Here is a 20,303-nt window from a genome sequence, read left to right as displayed (position 1 = left end):
ACATGGTCGCTCAACAGGAACTACTATGACAACCGATGACAGCAGGAAAAGCAGATGTCAAACAATGACAATGGCTAGTCATTTTCATTGAAGCAATTATTTTTAGAGCTGCTATGACCTTCTAAAGTTTTCTCACTATTTAACTAGATCCCTACTTGGCCTAACCTCACCAATATGTTGGCTGTTGCTATTATCACCCAGATCCAGTAGGTTCTGTGATGAAAATCATTCCAGTTATGACCATGCCATAAACTTTTTCTTTCAAATTTATGCTTTTTGAAGATGGTAAGGTGTGATTAAGTTGAAAGTTACTGCTGTTTATAACAGGTCAAGCACAGGTCCTTCATCATGCCCCTCTGCAAACATCAAGAGACAAACTGGGTGTCTCAGTTTCCAAATTGTTATTCCATTCCAATTATCCATTCTCTGAATATTTCAGATTCATAATAGTTTCTAACATTAACACAAGATCACATAGTTGCAGGCTGACAATTGTAGTTCATTAAATTAACACCAGTATGTTGTTGGTATCTGATTAAAAGCACAAAAAGTGCTGTGCTACATAAAAAGCACGGCTGTTGCTGGTACCATGCTAGAAGTCCTGGTGACGGTTCCAAGTAATAAGCACCTAGTACACTCTGTAAAGTGATTGGTTTTAGGAAGAGCATTGAACTGTAGAAACCATACCAGAACAAACAATAGAACCTGGCGCTTCCATCAGCCTTACACAGCTCCTGTCAAGCCATCCAGCTCATGCCATCCAGGAAAAAGGGACATTAATTGATGATGATGGTATGTTGTTGGTCGAATTTGAACGTGAAGCCAAGAGGAACACCATAAATTCATCATCATCATTTAACGTCTGCTGGCATGGGTTGGGTGGTTTGACTGACGACTGACAAGCCAGGAGGCTGCACCAGACTCCAATCTGATCTGGCAAGGTTTCTGCAGCTGGATGCCCTCCTTAACGCCAACCACTCTGCAAGTGTAGTGGGTGCTTTTTACATACTGCCAGCACAGGGGCCAGTCCAGTGGCACTGGCATCGACCACACTCAAATGGTGCTTTTTACATGCCACCGGCATGGAAGCCAGTCAGGCAGGACTGACATCAACCATGCTCGAATGGTGCTTTTTATATGCCACTTGCACTGGCATCAGCTCCGCTCGAATGGTGCTTTTTACGTGCCACTTGCACAGATACCAGTCAGGCAGCACTGGCATCGGTCATGACAACAATTTCACTTAACTCAACAGGTCTTCTCAAGCACAGCATATCTCCAAAGGTCTTGGTCACTTGTTATTGCCTCTGTGAGGCCCAGTGTTTAAAGGGCGTACTTCACCACCTCATCCCAGATCTTCCTGGGTCTACCTCTTCCACAAGTTTACTCCATTGTTATGGTGTGGCACTTTTCACTCAGCTCTCCTCATCCATATGCAACACATGACTATACCAGCACAGTCGTCTCTCTTGCACACCACATCTGATGCTTCTTATGTCCAACTTTTCTCTAAGGGTGCTTACACTCTGTCATGTATGCACACTGACATTATACATTCAACGGAATATACTAACTTCATTTCTTTCAAGCCCATGCTTGTCCTCAGCATTCCCAGCTCATGTTTCACTGTCATATAGCATGGCTATTCACACACATGCACCACAGTCTTCTTTTCACTCTAGGATGCCTTTTGTTACCAGCAGAAGTAGGAGCTCTCTGAACTTTGCCCAGATTATTCTTATTCTAGCAGCTATGCTCTCAGAGCATCCACCCCTGCTACTGACTTAAGTGATGGAAGCTATCAGCTACTTCTAGTTTTTTCTCCTGGCATGTGATGGAGTCTGTTTTTTGTACATCTTTGGTGTTTATTGCCCTTGTGCATCTACCACACACAAAAACTGTCTTCCCAGTTAGCATTCCTTTGATATTGCTACACCTCTTATGTGTCCATAGCTTACATTGGGTCCATAGTTTTGCCAATCCATCATCATCCACCATCATCATCATATTTATGATGTTGATGATGGCACTATACAAATATTTCCTCAATAATTTTAGCAATACCAATAAAATTTGACAAGGTCTGATATAAAATATATCCAACACACATTTTTTTAAGTATTTCTCATTGACCATTAATGACCTGCTCTGACCTCTTTATCACTAATGCTTTCAATAACTGTGTCATTCTTGATACTCGGCTCACAACGTAATTATGTTAGATTCTTGATGTAGCTGTGATGTGATTAGTGTTGGGGAAGCAACTTAAAGAAGATCATCATTTAACATCCGTGTGTATGCTGACATGGGTTGGATGGTGTGACCCAAACTGGCAAGCTGGGAGGGGGCTGCTGCTAACTCCAGTCTGCTTTGGCATGGTTTCTACAGTTGGATGCACTTCCTAACGCCAACCACTTTACAGTATGTACTGGGTGCATTTACATGTTACCACATGGTGATTTTCCGTGTCATCACATGGGCACTTTTATATGGTATTGCCATGAGTGATATACACCACCAGAAGGATTGGTCTTATAACGTCTGCTGCAGGGTACGAGTCTTCTTGAGTATGGTCAGGTGCCAGGTATCTTAGTCCTTTGTCATCTCACCTGAAATGTTCAGCTTCCTGAGGTCATTCTTCAGTGCTTCCCCCTAGATCTTCCTGGGTCTCACACTTCCACATGTTCCATCCACTTTGAGAGATCGGCACTTCTTTATGGAGTTGTTGGCATCCATCTGCATCACATGACCAAACATGGAACAAATTGTTGTGTTTCCAAAGGGAGGTATATGATGAGATTGTGAAGAATGAGATGGCAACGCAGAATAATGTGACTCTAATAGAGGAGATAATTGAGAAAGAAATGAAAGAAGTGATAAGGATAGTGACATGTTGAAAAAGATGTTTGGAGAGACGTGATAAAGGCATCAGGGAATTAGGCTGTGAAGAAACCCTGCCAGAAGTGTCAGTTGGGGTGAAAGAAGACTGTATTGCAGCGGATTGAGAGTTGAGCAGAAGGATGGGTGGGAGGAATGAGGGTGTTTGGAAAGGATTAGAATAGAAATGAAGGTCAGTTTATGCCAAGAAGGGGAACAACTGATGCAACTTTTATTGTAATGGTTGTTTCAGAAAAAGTAGTGTCAGCAAGGTAATAAAGCATATGGTGAAGTGGAAAGAACAAGAAAGTGGCTAAGTGCATTTCCATGCTGGCATAGGTTGGACAGTTTGACTGGGGACTAGCAAGCCAGGAGGCTGCACCAGGCTCCAATCTGATCTGGCAATGTTTCTACAGCTGGATGCCCTTCCCAACGCCAACCACTCCGATAGTGTAGTGGGTGTTTTTATGTGCCACTGGCACAAGGGCCAGTCAGGCAGTACTTGCATTGGCTAGGCTCAAATGGTGCTTTTTATGTGCCACCTGCACAGGAGGCAGTCCAGCAGCACTGGCAACAACCATGCTCGAATGATGTTTTTTACATGTCCCCGGCACAGGAGTCAGTCATGCAACACTGGCAATGATCACGCTTGAATGATGCTTTTTATGTGCCACCAGCTCAAGAGCCACTTAGCAGCCCTGGCAATGATCATGCTCAAATGGTGCTTTTAATGTTCCACTGGTATGGGTGCCAATCAGGCGGTACTGTCATTGGCCACGACAACGATTTCACTTGCCTTGCCTCAACAGGTCTTCACAAGCATAGTTTATTGTCCAATGATTGAAGGGTGCTCTTAAATGGGCTGGTTATATAGCACTGGCATAGGCCATGGTTATGGTCTCACTTGGCTTGCCAGGTCTTCTCAAGCACAGTATGTCTCCAAAGGTCTTGGTCACTTGTCATTGCTTCGGTGTGGCCCAATGTTTGAAGGTTGTGCTTCACCACCTCATCCCAAGTCTTCCTGGATCTACCTCTTCCACAGGTTCCCTCAACTGCTAGGGTGTGACACTTTTTCACACAGTTGTCCTCATCCTACCGGGAATTCTTCACTGTACTTGCTGCCATCTCTCACCTTACTGACAGCATCCCTGAACATGGCTTGTACAGCTCTCACTAATCACTTATCTATCTCTAGTTTTCGCATTGACCACCAGATAAAGGATTGGGAGACCCTGTCAAAGGCTTTCTCCATGTCAATGAAAGCCAGGCACAAAGGTTTATCTTTGGCTAGGAATTTCTCCTGCAGCTGTCTTACCAGAAATATAGCATCAGTGCTGCTTCTCCCTGGCACAAACCCAAACTGTATCTCATCTAGACTGACTCTAATTAGTTGGGCTATGACCCTCTCCGTGACTTTCATTACCTGATCCAATAACTTGATACTTCAGCAATTATTCATACCTAATGCACCACCTTTACTTTTGTAGCAGTTGACTGTGGTGCTGCTACACCAGTCATTGGATATGACTCCTTCATGTATCACCTGATTGACTATACGGGGACTACTCTTCCCTATTATTCAAACCTATTGAATTTTGAATAATAACTTTATATATATATATACATATATGTATGTGTTTGTGTGTCTGTGTTTGTTCCCCTAGCATTGCTTGACAACTGATGCTGGTGTGTTTACGTCCCCCGTCACTTAGTGGTTCGGCAAAAAGAGATTGATAGAATAAGTACTGGGCTTACAAAAAGAATAAGTCCCGGGGTCGAGTTGCTCGACTAAAGGTGGTGCTCCAGCATGGCCGCAGTTAAATGACTAAAACAAGTAAAGAGTATATATATATATATATATATATATATATTATATATATATATATATATACACACACACACACACATGGTGCAGCCCCTCAGCTTACCAGCCCTCGTCAAACCATCCAAAGCTATGCTAGCATGGACAATGGATGCTAAATGATGGTGATGATGCACAAAAATCCATGAAAATCAGGAAAGCCCCTGGTCCGTCCAAAATCATGGCTGAGGTGATCAACATATCCAGTAAGGTAGGGTACAGGCTAGTCACCCACATAGTTTAATCAGGTCATTCAGGAAGGTGTTATACTCAAGGATTGGCATAGCAGCATTATTGTTAGCTGCTACAAGGGTAAAGGTGATGCTTTAGATAGAAGCAATTATAGAGGCATCAAACACCTGGACCAGGTGGTGGAAATTAGAGAGAGAGAGTCATAGCCCAATTAATTAGGAGAGCAGAATTAGGTTAGACAAAATGCAGTTACGCTTTGTCCAGGGAAGAAGCACTACTGACACTATTTTCATAGTCAGGCAACTGCAAGAGAAGTGCTTAGCTAAGAATAAGCCATTATGCTTGGTATTTGTTGATCTAGAGAAAGTCTTCAATAGAGCACCCTGCTATATGATATGGTGAGCTGTGAGGAGGCTAGGGATTAACAAATGGCTGGTGAAAGCTGTACAGGCCATGTACAGAGACATTGTCAGTAAGGTGAGAGTTAACCACAAGTACAGTGAAGAATTTGGTGTATAGGTAGGGGTCTAAAAAGGTTCAGCCTTCTGGCTTGCCAGTCCTCAGTCAAACTGTCCATCCCATGCCAGCATGGAAAGCAGACATTAAATGACGATGATAATGATGATATATACGAGTGTAAAAGTCGAATTTTATTTTGACCATTTTTTTAAGGTCAAATTTATGGGGTTGACTATTACATGGAGACTACTTTTGCGGGGCTGAAATTCAAGATAGAATCCAAAAGTACCGTACAGCAGCAGAAGCCTAACTGATCACTTAGTGAATAAAACCAAAAACACAATGAATTCCAGTAATATTACCAATTCTATGCATCAAAACATGTCCTAGTAAATAACAAAACCCATAAACAAGACTGCTTCACTCTTATCAATATTTACACTTTCTCTTTTATTTGTATCCATCAAACTTAACAGACTATATTACCACCAGTAACATGTCTACCTGGTCCCAGCATGCTACTACCTACCCTAATATGGTGCCTACAGCTGATACCTATTTGGTGTGTTTCACATCATAACTGCATTACACGTTTTCCGTATTCACGGTTCAAGTCTCACTCATCACAATTGTATTATGGCATTAGTGGTGCATTTTTATTTCTAATTAATGAAATGCAACTTGATGTTTTAAATGCCGAAATTGATAAAAGAAGTAGAAGCACAACACCATTTTCCACCACCAACAGTCTCCACCGAAAACATTTTCTTCTTTGTGGCTGGATTAGAGACGACCGTACCAAAATCTTTGCATTTCTATTTTTTATAAATTCAGTGAAGCTTAAGGCCCAAAATATAAAACAAATATCAAAATAATATCAAAATAATAATGTCAATAAAAACCATTAAGTTATCAAATTTTTATTTATGCAAACAAAAAAATGCTGTAGAAATTTATGGTAATACAGCTTCAAATTACAATTATGGTACATTTTAAACATTTTATGCACAAAATTTCATGAAGAACCTAAAAAATTAATGCTGTTCACCATCTTCAGTACTGAATAAAGCTTCTTAGTCATCAGGATGAATGATATCATTGTAAGGATTCTCTTCATCTTCGTTCTCCATAGTTAGAGGTAGTACATCATCCACTCCTTCTTTATACATGTCATCCCATAGACAATCATCTTCTGTATCATACAATGAATGGTCTGACAACAGTTTCAACTTTTATTTCCTTCCATGAATCAATGATCCATTCACAGATCAGAAGCAGTGATGGAGCCTGCATACCACCTCCTTTCGTGTTTGTCTCTTCTCCATCACGCATCCAGTTATTCCACTTGATTCCCATCATGTTCTCAAATGGCTTATTAATACAAACATCGAATGGTTGCAAAACACTTGTAAGTCTGCTGAGAGTTTACAGCTTTATCAGTATTTTTTCACTGGAGGCTATCAACAACATTCTTCTCTAGATGAGCTCTAAACTGATCGCATGTGAGCAAACTCTTTTCCTTTCATAGTTCACCGGGTCGTAAGTTCTAAATTTCCTTTATCTATTTTCTACATCCACCTTCATCCCATCCATCCTTGTAGATGTGCACGGATGACAGTTCCTTTTGAAAATTTCTCCTTTGGCACAGTTTTTCTTTTAAAACAACCATCAGTTTTAATTTAGTACCATCTGTCATACATAAAAGAACTAAAGTAACCTTCCTTTTCTTGTGGCCAGTGGTTCTCAGAAATACTGTTTTTTTCTCCTTTTTGATTCACATTTCGATTCTCTGGCATGTCAAGAGGAACAGGCGTATTGTCCATGTTTCCAGTCCATGATAATGCATACCCCACTTCTTGTTGATTTCTGATTACAAACCAATGAAATTCTATTATCTTATCTAGCTCAGCAGGCAGCTTTTGTGCAATCTTAATTCTCTGCCGAACTCCTAACGTCTCATGAACCTAGAACACCATCCAGCACTTGCTTTAAAATCTGAAATTCCATCTTTCTTTGATTCTTCTCGTGCATGAATTCGGATGGTTTCGCATTGTCTGAAGTTTGTCAGATCTCTTTCTCCAGTCTCTCTGAAACACAAAATTCTCTTGCTGCTACAGTTATTTGTTGTATTTTTCTGGAAGGGATTTTTTACATAAAATTGATGGAGAAATTTTAAACCCTCAACTTTACAACTGTATTCCAAGAGTGCTATATGGAAACTGAGCTGCAAAGAGACATTGTGACTCAACTCTTACCTGATTTTCTTAAATTTTCATGCCAAATTCCCTTCATTGACCTCTGTTTTCTCACCTACTTTTTTAATGTTTAAATTGCAATAGCATTTTAAGCTATTTTTCTCTGATAGAAATTTATGGCTTGACACCCATACAGTTCCATAGATCGTTGTAGCTGTGAAGAATCATCAAAAGCTGTGCATCAAATTGAATCCTGCATTAAAGCAGTAAGGAATACCAGTACAAATTCTGTTATGCCATGTAACAAGAGCTGAAATAGTGGCGTTTACTGTTGATCACCAATCGAGCTGTCTGTGAAACACATTTCTCACAGCGTAAACAGATGAGCGTATGATGCATGTGTTTATTGTATTTGGAGATGAAGAAAATATATAAGTCGCATGGGAATCCCTGATCTAGCAATTCATTGAATGTTTTTAGGCTTACCAAAGTTATGACAGTGGCGTTTGCCAATAATGCTTTCTATGAAACGCATTTCTCACCATGTAAACAATGAGTGTGACACGTGTTTGTGCTTGAAGATGTGTGCAGGCTTGCAGCATATCCTGTGCATACATTTTAGTAATGGTGATGTAGCACCTATCAACAGATGTGTAGTGCTTGTTATTAAATGGTGTTTCATTATAAGCACCAAGCATTCCCAATTTTTTGGTCAAAAATAGGGGGGGAGGGTCAACTTTTGCATGAGATCAACTATTATTCGAGTACATACAGTATGTATGTATGTATTGAGTCATGTAGCTTTCATAGACTCAGTTAGCAAACCAGTACAGAGGAGTATAATCCAGAAGATCCGATTGATGAAATATATTGAAAAATTATATTTTGAAATGTATTAACTGTGGAAGGCCTTGCATAAGGGATGTATTTCTTTCTATTTATTACGCAATGGTCTGAAATATCTATATTAAATGCTTTCACATCGTTTGATCTGAGTTATTATAACTTATACAACTTGATGCCATTACAAACTTGCCTGTTCTGATTCCTTTTTGCAGGTACTCTAACCAGAATCTGGAGTAGTTTGTTATACCTGACCGGAGTCAAAATTTCTGGTATCTTGTATTGCTTATACAAACACACACTAATATATACTTTAATAAGAAAATAAGTAGGATTGTTGAATTAATTTGTGTCTGCAAGAACAAGTGGAGGAAATTAACCAAAGAATTAATTGAAGAAAGACATGTAGGCAAACTGACCAAGCTTTTGAAAACTTTCTTCAAATTACTTCACAGAAATTATAGATGACACCCAGAGGAGGATTTGAACTCAGTTCCACAAACTTATAACACACAGTGATTTGTCTGATTATAAGTAACCTTTTTATAGCAAAATAGACTGACTCTGTAAATGTTAAAACTCATGATGATCTTTCTAATAAATTAATTTGAAAATAATCAATTTAGATTTTGTAAACTACCTTTCTAATTAAGTCAGTATTTAAAATAAATTTGTTAAATCTCATAGAATTTGCATCGGAATCCTTTAACCCTTTTGCATTTAAATTATTGTCAGATGTAATGCTTATTTATTCATATTGCTTTGAATTAATTGTGAATTATCCTATAATTTTGAGATTTCAATGATATGATTATTTATTTTTAGAATGATAATGTAGGGTAGATGTAAGGGCCTGGACCCCTGACCAGTTAGAACAAAAAAAAAATTGGGGCTGGATATGGCCAGTTTGAATGCTAAAGGGTTAAGTCACAAGACTTTGTATCGTGGAACCACTAGTGGTGGTCTTGGATGGATTGGTATGAAATATCTTTACACAGTAGGCTGTAAATATTTTGACCCTTGTGTTATAATCATACATTTTCTAATAATGTTCATATTTAAAGGCTTCTGTCACTCCACTGTTTTAGTAGATCCCTAATAGATCCTATTTCTATTTAGATACAAGCTGACTCCTTTTCAGGTCACATTTTTATTTATTTTATTTGTTTTTTAGGGCTATACCTCATTTTGGAATGATTGCATATCATCTGGTCTTCGTGGTTGCATTCTAATCGAACTTGGACTTCGGGGACGTATAGAGCTTGAAAAAGCTGGCATGAGAAGGCGTAGTTTACTGACTCGTAAAATTATCTGCAAGTCTGACACACCAACTGGAGATGTCTTGCTAGACGAAGCATTAAAACACATTAAAGAAACAGAACCGTCTGAATCAATTCAGACGTGGATTGAGTATTTAAGTGGTAAGTCTTTGATTTATTTGTTTGTTGGTCTGAAAATGGTGCTTGTCAGACAATATCTGTTTGTCATACAAACAGACTTCATTCATTTGTCACTTTCTTTCAAACTTGTTTTCTACACTCCCTTAAATGATAACACCATCATCATTTAACGCTCGCTTTCCATGCTGGCATGGGTTAGATGGTTTGACTGGAACTCGTCTGCTGGAGAGATGGACCGAATTTCAGTCTGATTTGGCCTGGTTTCTCTGGCTGGATGCCCTTCCTAATGCCAACCCCTAATGAGAGTGTAATGGTTGTTTTTTAAGTGCCACCAGCATGGGTGCCATTTACCTGACACTGGCAACATCCACAAATATGAATGCACCTGGTTTGACAAGTTTTCTCAAGCACTTCCATGCTAGGTAATGTTTTCCCATGGCTAGACACGTGTTTTTCAAGGAAGACTGGAAATAATCTCATTTGGATGATGATGATGATGATGATGACTACCATCAAATGATGTCTGGACAAGAGTGAATGCATATGTCTGTATGCAATGGGCTTCTTTGTTTCCATCAACCAGATCCACTCACAAGGCTTTGGTCAGCCCAGGGCTGTAATAGAAGGCACTCACCCAAGGTGCTGCACAGTGGAACTGAACCCAGAAGCATGAGGTTGGGAAGCATGCTGTAGAGGAGATGCATGGTTACCCCAGCTGAAAAAGGATAGAAGATGATAGGGATGAGGAGGTGCTGGGACATACCTTCAAGGTATGGGAGGGAACAGGTGAGGAAGATAGGGAAAGAGTATGAGGTGGAAGGGGACAGATAGCCTACAAGTAAGGAATATAGGGATACGAGTGATGTAGTGAATGGCAAAGAGGGGAGGGGGACATGGTCAGTGGTGAAAATCAATTTGGGGAAAGGTGAAGGAAATGGGAGTGTGCCAGGGAAGGGGAGTTGATGAGTGACTACAAAAAGAAGAAGAAGAAAAAGAAAAGTGTATGGATGAGAAACAGGTAGAGTATGGGGAGGAGTGGGTGGAGAGCAGAGATATGTGAGAATCAATATAGAGTGATAGTTGGGGATCAATATCTGATAGATGGAGTTCAATAATAATATGCAATGATATTGGGAATATGAGGTGAGTGATATAGGAAAGTATCTGCAAGGAAGGGAAAACTGGTGGCACAAAAGTGTGGACAATGGCACATGTGCATCTCTGCTCTCCTCTGATTATTGTAATTAAAGTAGCTGAGAAAGTACTGTAGTTAGGGAAAGATGAAATGTGGGGATGGTTTGAATGCAGGGGACATTGAAAAAGCAATATGTTTTTAGGACCACCTTTTTGCCAGGTGGACAGATTTTCTAGCACAGTAAATCACCAGTCAACTTGGTCTTTCGTCAAATCTTCCGTCAGGCTCATTCTCCACTACTCATCTCACATCTTCCTCTTTCATAAGTCCAATCCACATTTCGTGATTAGCACTTCCTCCATATGCATCACATGACCATTCCAGTGCAGGCTTTTCTCTTGCGAACCACATCTGATGGCCCCTAAGCCCTGATTTCTTCTCAATATATTTGTATTTTGCCATGTATGCATGCTGACAGGACACATCACGTAGAGCCTTCTAACTTCATTCTAATTTTCTCACATTCTCTGTACTTACGGCCCGTGTTTCACTACCATGTAGTATTGCTTTCTGTATACAGGCGTCATACCATCTACCTTTCACTCTGAGAGAGAGTGGGGGTTTTTTGCTACTAATGGTGGTCATCATTAATTCAGGTGTGTCAGTCTTTGGTGGTTAATTAGTTGTTTGGTGATTTTGAACTTTTGACTTTTCATCCACATACATATGTATATACACTCACACCTACATGCATTAGTGTGCATACATATCATTGTCATCATACGTCCATTTTCCATGCTGGCATGGGTTGGACAGTTTTACAGGAACTGGCCAGCCGAAGACCTCCTCAGGCTCATTGTCTGTTTTGGCATGGTTTCTACACTTGGGTACCCTTCCTAACACCAACCACTTTAGAGTATACTGGATGCTTTTTACGTACTGTTATCCCATCTGTGAGTCCCAATGTCTGTTAATCTTTTTTCACCACTTTGTTCCACATCTTCCTTGGTCTATCTCTTCTACATATTCCCTCCACAATTAGAGAATGGCTCCCCCTGATGCAACTGTCTTCATTCATATGCATCACATGACCATACCAACACAATTTTCTCTTTTGCACACTACTCTAATGCCTTGTATACCCAGTTTTTCTCTCAAATCGCTTACACCCTGTCATATATGCACACTGACATTACCCATCCAGCAGACCGTGCTGGCTTCATTTCTTTCAAGCCTTCACATATCCTCAGTAGTCAGTCCATGTCTCACTGCCATGCAACATAGCTGTTCATACACAGGCATCATAGTCTGCCTTTCACTCTGAGGGAGAGGCCCTTTGTTACAAAAAAGTGTAGTAGCTCTCTGAATCTCACCCAGCCTATTCTAGCAGCTATGCTTATGGAACAACCTCCCCCACTACTAACTTGGGTCACCTAAGTAATGAAAACTGATTCCTACTTCTAAGGGTCCCCCTTGACATTTGAGAGAGATTAGTCTTTGTTCATTCCTGATGTTTAATGTACCTCATAATCATCATCATTTAATGTCCGTTGTCCATGCTGGCATGGGTTGGAGAGTTTGACCAGGGTCGGTAAGCTGGAAGGCTGCACCAGACTCCAGTCTGATTTGGCATGGTTTTCTATGGCTGGATGCCCTTCCTAATGCCAACCACTCCGAGACTGTAATGGGTGCCATTTGCATGACACCTGTATCTGCCACAACTGCGATTTTGCTTGGCTTGATAGGTCTTTTCACGCATGACATAATGCCAGAGGTCTTGGTCATTGCCTCCATGAGGCCCAGCACTCGAAAGGAACTCAGCCACTTTGCCTCTGTGAGGTCCAACACTCAAAAGGTACCTGTGTGTATATATATCATCATCATCATCGTTGTTTAACATCTGTTTTCCATGCTGGCATGGGTTGGACGGTTTGACTGGGGACTGGAGAGCCAGAAGGCTGCACCAGGCTCCAATCTGATCTGGCAATGTTTCTATAGCTGGATGCCCTTCCTAATGCCAACCACTCTGAGAGTGTAGTGGGTGCCTTTTACATGCCACCAACACAGGAGCCAGTCGGACAGGCCTGGCATCGATCGTGTGTGTGTGTGTGTGTGTGTATGTATGTATGTAGTATGTATGTATGTATGTAGTATGTATGTATGTATGTATGTATGTATGTGTTTGTATATATATATATATTATATATATATATATATATCATCATCATCACCATTTAACATCTGTTGTCCATGCTAGCATGGTTTCTATGGTTGGATCACTTTCTTCATGCCAACTGCTTTATGGTATGTGCTGGGTGCTTTTACATGGCTCCACTACGAATGCTTTTTATGTGGCATTGGTCCAAGACCTTGTGTGTGTGTGTGTGTATATATATATATGTACTTTTCTACTCTAGGCACAAGGTCCGAAATTTTTGGGGAGGGGGCCAGTCATTTAAATCAACCCCCAGTATGCAACTGGTACATAATTTATCGATCCTGAAACGATAAGTCGACCTTGGCAGAATTTGAACTCAGAATGTAAAGACAAACGAAATACTACTAAGCATTTTGCCCCACGTGCTAATGTTTCTGCCAGCTCACTATATATATGTATGTATGTCTGTATGTATGTTTATTTTTATGTTATCATAAAAACAATCTTACATGAAACTGAAGGATTACTCAATACATTTTGTAGAGTACAAATCTGTTATTCATGAACAAGAATAGTTTTGACAGTGATTTTGAAGTTTCAGACAGTCTTGTGATGGCTTGGCTGGCCAAGTTTTGAAGTCACTGTCAAAACTATTCTTGTTAAAGGATAATATATAAACATACATGCACACAGCATATATCTACACGTGTGTAATGGTGATAATGGAGCAGTTACATCTGGGATCAGGTTGTAGGGTGAGGTGGTTGTTACTTTGTTCATATTTTCTGTACAGTCTCTGCCCCTAGAAAAGACCTAACCATTTGTGCAAGTATAATGAAATGTATAACAAAATTTGGTTAGTGATGGAGGATTGGCTGATCCTGGATTTAAATCTGAGCCTTTTGCCCATGCTGCAGCTGCAAAGTCATACTTTCACCTCAGTCACTAGAAGAATGCATGTGTATATATCTATGTGTATACACTCAGGCACACATGTGCATATATATATATATATCTACATGTGAGTATGAGCATATGAATGTATACATGTTGGGCCTGACATTTGCTTCATTCTAGCGAAGTTTCTCTGATCACACAAGCATCTCCAAAGTTTTGAAGTTTTGTCACTTTCTGTTTAACTTTCAGATGTTCTGTATTTTTCTGAGTTTCAGTTTTTCATAGTCAGTCTTTTTCAGTCTTGATGTAGGGTTCTGTTTGTGTGACATGTAATCTTATCACCTTTCATTGACGAGCTAGTTATTGTTGTCAAACTGACTTTGGTTCTCTTTTTGATGAAACCAGTTACACTTTTTACACTCTCAGAGATGATGTTTTAGACTGGTGACTATTCTTCGAGAAAGTGATTGTTAGTGGGGGGGGGGGGGTGAAATTGAAATTAGTCTCAAGTTTTGGGACGTTAATTTTCTGAGATTGTTTCTGACTGTTGGTTTCTTGGTTGACTTTGACTGGTACTCTGTGTATATGATCACAAGATGGTCTGGCAGTCATCAACTCTAGGCGGTGTTCTGGTCATGAGAATATCTTCTTGGTTTTGTTGTTAGCATAGTAGAGAAAGTGCCCGTGTGTAGAGCAGGGGTACAGAGGCATCCATGTCTCTTAAATCAGTTGAGGAGTTGCAAGTGGATGTTAGTAACGAAAAGGGAGCCTTCTGAATAGGAGTCAACGAACAGACACCCAACATCTTAATGATGTCTTCCCTTTGCTGATTGTTTCTTCTTTGTCTTAACGTTGAAATCTGAGAGTCAAAGTTTGTCTCTTGTTGGAACTTTCAAAATGGCGTTGCTCAGTTGTTGATAAAATTTTGATTTTTACACATTTTTATCAACACATATTGTTGGAACATAAGCTGAGTACAATGCAATTCTGCTGAAATAATGGTGCAAGCAAAATCATAATTTGTTCATTGATGACAATTAGAATTAGTTGAAGGTCTTGAGCAATCTTGCTCTTAACAATAAACCCAATTCCTTGGATTCTTTACTCTCATTTCATTGTTCTCTTTCCGAAAGAAAATGTAGCTGGAACGTGTCTCTTCAAAGTTTACTTCACCTGAATAGTTGTGTTAAATACACAGAACAATATCAATGTTGCAATGAAAGGCAGCTTTCTACACAAGTGCCAACATTGTTTTCATATTTCAGTGTTGTTAACATCAACATTGTGAACATTAGTAAATCCAGATTTAGTTTTCCTATAGTTTCAACTACATGAAGAGTCCTTTTATAATATATATCGACATCTTAGTTAAAATTTTACAGCCTTATCATCATGATCATCATAATTATCTACTTTAAACACACCTGATTTTGGCAGTATGGCTCCATGAATTCGTGTTGGGTCTTAAAATTGTAATAATTTTACTCATCTTGTGGTTTTAGGAAGTTTTAGTCATTGTTGAACCTTAAGTAACCTTTCATCAGGCAGACCTCACTAGTGCTGGTACCATAATACCACCCAGTAGACTCTGTAAAGTGTTTGGTGATAGGAAGAACATTGAAGTGTAGAAACAATACCAAAATGGGAATGTCCAAGCAAAATGTGGTTATTCTATCTATTTAGTAACTTGGAAAACCCACCCAAATTGTGTCAGCTTGGAAAAGGGTTTATTAATTTCCTTTAGTTACTGTCATTTGCTTTGTAACTTTATTATTATTGTTATTAGTTTTTATTTTGACTTTAATTAAATTGTTACTGTTTTCTCTTCTCACCAGGTGAAACTTGGAATCCATTGAAATTAAGGTACCAATTGCGTAATGTACGAGAACGGCTGGCAAAAAATTTGGTTGAAAAGGGTGTGTGCACTACAGAAAAACAGAACTTCTTGCTTTTTGATATGACTACTCACCCACTGACAGACACTGGTGTTAAACAGAAGGTAATCAAGCGAGTTCAGGATGCTGTGTTAAGCCGATGGACAAACAATCCGCAGAGGATGGACAAACGTCTTCTGGCTCTTATCTACCTTGCTCATGCGTCTGATGTGTTGGAAAATGCCTTTGCACCACTGTCCGATGATGATTATGAAGTTGCCATGAAACGTGTACGGGAATTGTTGGACCTAGAATTTGATGTGGAAAGCATGAAAGAAGGATCAAATGAGATGATGTGGGCAGTTATAGCTGCTTTCAGTAAATGAAGTGTTTAACAGGGAAGCAACAACCCCAACAACAACAACCAGCTGACAACAACAACAACAACCACATTACATCACAGTGACTTCTGTACTCTTGAGTACACTCCAGATGATACTGTCCTATCTGTAACCATTAAAAAAAGAAAAATAATTATGAGGAATACAAACAAACACTCAACGAACTCCAGTCCATTTAAAAGGGAGCAAGATGGTGTTTGTTATTCACCATTTCTTTTGTTTTCTTTGCCCTTAGTTTACCTTTTTCTCTGTACATAACCAAAAACTGGGAGTAACTCATATATCTGAGAGGGACATTAACTAGCGGGTTACAACTGTTAATAATATGAACAACAATATTAATGATAATTAATAATAATTATTATTATCTTAATGAAAACAATGATGCTCTATATGAACTTTTCTATTCATGAACTGTTGCCACATTTTAAGAACCACTTGATACCCCCACCCCCCCATCCTCCTGTCTACATTATTAGCCATTTACCCACTTTTAAAGAATCAACATGACTACAGAAATAAGATTGGATGTTTGAGATGTGTTCAATTCCCTTGTCTAATGCTGGCATTCACTTTTGTTTGCAAGTCAAAATCTGTGAGAAAATGGTCAACAGTAAGATATGTTATTCCATTCTTTTTAATAATGTTTTTTTTTCTCTTTAGTACTTATCCTTATTTTTCGTTCCACTTACAAAGTTCTTAGTTGAGTTAAAATTCAGTTTCTGTTCTAAACTGCTGATTAGCATTTTACCTTGTTAAACTTCTCTAATAATCCTATACAATGCTTTGAACTAACAGCGTTTTCTCTGAGAAACATTGAAAGCCAAGTTTTATTTTAGCTCTAGTGTGAGAGAGAGAGAGAGAGAGAGAGAGACTCACCACCATATGTACCCCTGCCTCAATCTCCCCCTCTCTCTCTCTCTCTGCATGTCAGTTTAGCTAATTTGTCTTCCTTAACAAAAGTTATATTTTTAAATTAAAAAATTAACTAACAAGATTAGTATTCAATTGGATTTGAAATTTCTTTTATTGTTTATATTTCCATTAGATATTTAATTCATTTCCTCTCCTGAATTTGTTTGGTTCACCAATTCCATGTTTTCAATTCACTAAAACATCCTCCATTCGAAAACATTTCATTCTGTTTCTTTTCTGATATTTTCTGAAAATTGCCATTTTTTGCTGTTTGTTTCTTCTCCATTTAGTGTTTCTCCCTTGACAAATGTAAAAAAAAATCGATTAGTCTTTAGTCATTTCCTTTTTTCTAATTTTTTTTTAATAGTTTCATTTATTTTCTGTTTTGGGTTTTTTGTAATTGCAATCTTGTAAAGAATTTCTATATTTACTTTATAAGTTTAAAGAATTTAGATTTTAAATTTGGTAAGTCTCAACACAGATTGTACTGAAGATGAAAGATAAAAAGCCAGTAAAACTAACATATTAGAGACATCTCTCTCTCTCTCTCTCTCTCTCTCTCTCTCGCACACACACACACACTGCATCTTGTACCTTTCAGTCTGTATAGTGGAAAAAAATGTGGGATTTTAACTCTGTTCCATAATTAAAGTATTAATTTTCTTATTTTTATTGGTGCTAGGGTCTTTTTCTTCTTCTTTTTCATTTTTGTTACTACATAGGAAACCTTTACCGACTGCTGAAAGGTGATGCATTAAGTGGTGGGGGTGTACGGAGAGAGTCTCCCCTTACTTATTTACTTTTTTTTCGCTTATATATATATTTATATATATATAATTACATAAATATATATTGAATATATATATATTTTTTGCATTATATATATGTATAACAAATATATTTTTTGCTTATATATATATATATGTGTGTGTGTGTGTGTGTATAATTTCCATTTTCCTTAATAGCGTTTAAATGTCTTCAGTCATGATCTTCTTCAACGTTTTCTTAGCTTGTCGTCTTCCCAGCTCAGTCAAATGAACATTCTCTACTTTGTTTGTTTTTCACAAACAATCTGGTTGTGACGATAATATCAACCCACACTGTGCATTTGGATTAATAGTTTGACTGGGAATTTGAAAAGCTTATCCTTTGTTGTTATATCAGCTTTCTGGTCTAATGATGATACTATGGGATGACTTATCTAAAAGTCAACATACAATGAAAATAATACCATTTCATTGATTATTTTTATCTTCTACATTTTTACTGACACTTTCAAAACTAATATGAAATGAGTCTCAGAAAAAAAGCAAAAAAAAAAAAAAAAGCAAAACGAAAATCCATCACCCCTGAGTGAATGTTGAAATGTTGATAGAAACCAAAAAAGGATTTAATGATGTAAGGTTTTCTACTGCTTTCATAACTATTTATGTCTGGAAATATTGACAATGGAATCGAGACTGGGGAGATTGAATTATACCAGGTTTTTGAGACAAGGGTTCTGTTCGTGTGTTTTGTTTCGTAATATATAAATTGGTATATGAAGGGAACAATTTTGGACACTGACAGAAAATCAAGGTTAAAAGCATCAATTATACCTGTTGTTATTATTATTATTATTATTATCTTTTTTTTAGTGATTATGGAAAAGGTTTCTGTGAATTTCTGAATAATTAAGCAGTGTTTACAAATGTAAATCTGTAAGAAAACGTGCGCAATAAACCTTTTTTTTAATCTATTTATAAATGAGCCAGAAAAATATTTAATGCTTTTCTTTTTTATTTTTTTATCTTGTTTCAGTTAGACTATGGTCATGAAGCCTGGTATCTTTTTTTTTTATCGATCCCTTTTGCAAAACTAAACCTATCGACACCAGTTGCCAAACGATGGGGGAGGGGGCAAAGACACGTGCACACACGACAGACTTCTTTTCCATCCACCAAATCCACTCCCAAGACAGTGGTTGCCCTGAGGCTATAATAGAAGGCACTTGTCTAAGGTACCACACAGTGGGGTTGAACCCAAAACCATGTGGTTGGGAAGCAAATTTTTTTACCACACAGCCATACTTGCATCTACCTGGTGCTTTCTTCCACTTCCTTATTGCTTCCAAAACTGTTTTCTTAAATGTTCATCACCTTCTGATCCCCAGCTGAAACTAATTCACTTTATTTATTCTGCTACAATTATTCAGAAAAGAATAAATGCCACACAAATCTCATTGCCATGTACAGGGCCTCTAGGCTAAATTTGATTTTGGGTTGGCAACTAAGTTCCCACCATTTTTTAAATAAAATTTTTTTAAAAGGTTTAATAAAAAATAACAACTAATTAATCAATAATGTATTCACCCTTGTTGTTTACAACTTCTTCCCAACGTTTGACAAGATTTTCAATATCTTGTTGGTAGAAATCCTCCAATTTCGGCTTGAAAAATTTATCCAACCAAGCTCTCAATTCTGCATCAGTATTGAATGAAACTCCACACATAGCATTTGAAAGAGATCGAAAGAGGTGGAAATCCATTGGTGCCAAATCAGGAGAGTACAGTGGGTGTGGTAGCACTTCCCAGCCATGTGTTTGAATGGCTTCCTTGGTCATATTGGTGATATGAGCATGGGGGTTGTCATGCAGCAGAAGAACTCCATGCCGCCGATTAGGTCTTTTCTCTTGAATAAGCCATGTTGAGTTATTCCATGTGTTGAACATAGAGTTCCATGTTGACCGTTTGGTTCCATTCAAGCAATTCGTAATGGATAATCCCTTCCCAGTCCCACCATATGCACAACATCGGTTTATGCGGATGAAGATCTTGTTTCATGTGCGGTGTCGCTTGTTTACTGGGGCTAAGCCATTCCTTACGCTGCTTCATATGGATGTACAGGCACCGTTTTCTGTCACCAGTAATGATTTGATAAAGAAATCGTTGCTTGTGTCCATGAGTTGAGCGGTGACGAGGAAGCAAACCAGCGGAGATTCTGGCTCGTTGATTTTTGTTGTTGTCACTTAAAGCATGCGGAACCCATGCTCCATACTTCTGAAACTTTCCCATCGAGTGAAGATGCTTCTCTATAGCAGTGTGGGAGCATTCCATTT

At 38.6% G+C, this 20,303-nt stretch overlaps 1 protein-coding gene across 1 annotated transcript in view; it reads left to right on the top strand.

The window, feature by feature from the left end:
* LOC115224024 (Golgi phosphoprotein 3) overlaps window positions 1-18,968 on the top strand; it is a 65,738-nt gene extending 46,770 nt beyond the window's left edge. The window contains exons 2-3 of the mRNA XM_029794822.2: window positions 9,602-9,848; window positions 15,853-18,968. Coding sequence (XP_029650682.1) covers window positions 9,602-9,848; window positions 15,853-16,277 — 672 coding nt within the window. The 3' untranslated portion in view covers window positions 16,278-18,968. The remainder of the gene's footprint in view (window positions 1-9,601; window positions 9,849-15,852) is intronic.
* The last annotated feature ends 1,335 nt before the right edge of the window (window positions 18,969-20,303 follow it).

This window comes from Octopus sinensis, linkage group LG2, assembly GCF_006345805.1.
Source record: "Octopus sinensis linkage group LG2, ASM634580v1, whole genome shotgun sequence".
Classification (NCBI taxonomy): domain Eukaryota; kingdom Metazoa; phylum Mollusca; class Cephalopoda; order Octopoda; family Octopodidae; genus Octopus; species Octopus sinensis.
Note: the sequence above shows the minus strand (reverse complement) of the source record. Positions and strands in the feature narration are given on the sequence as shown.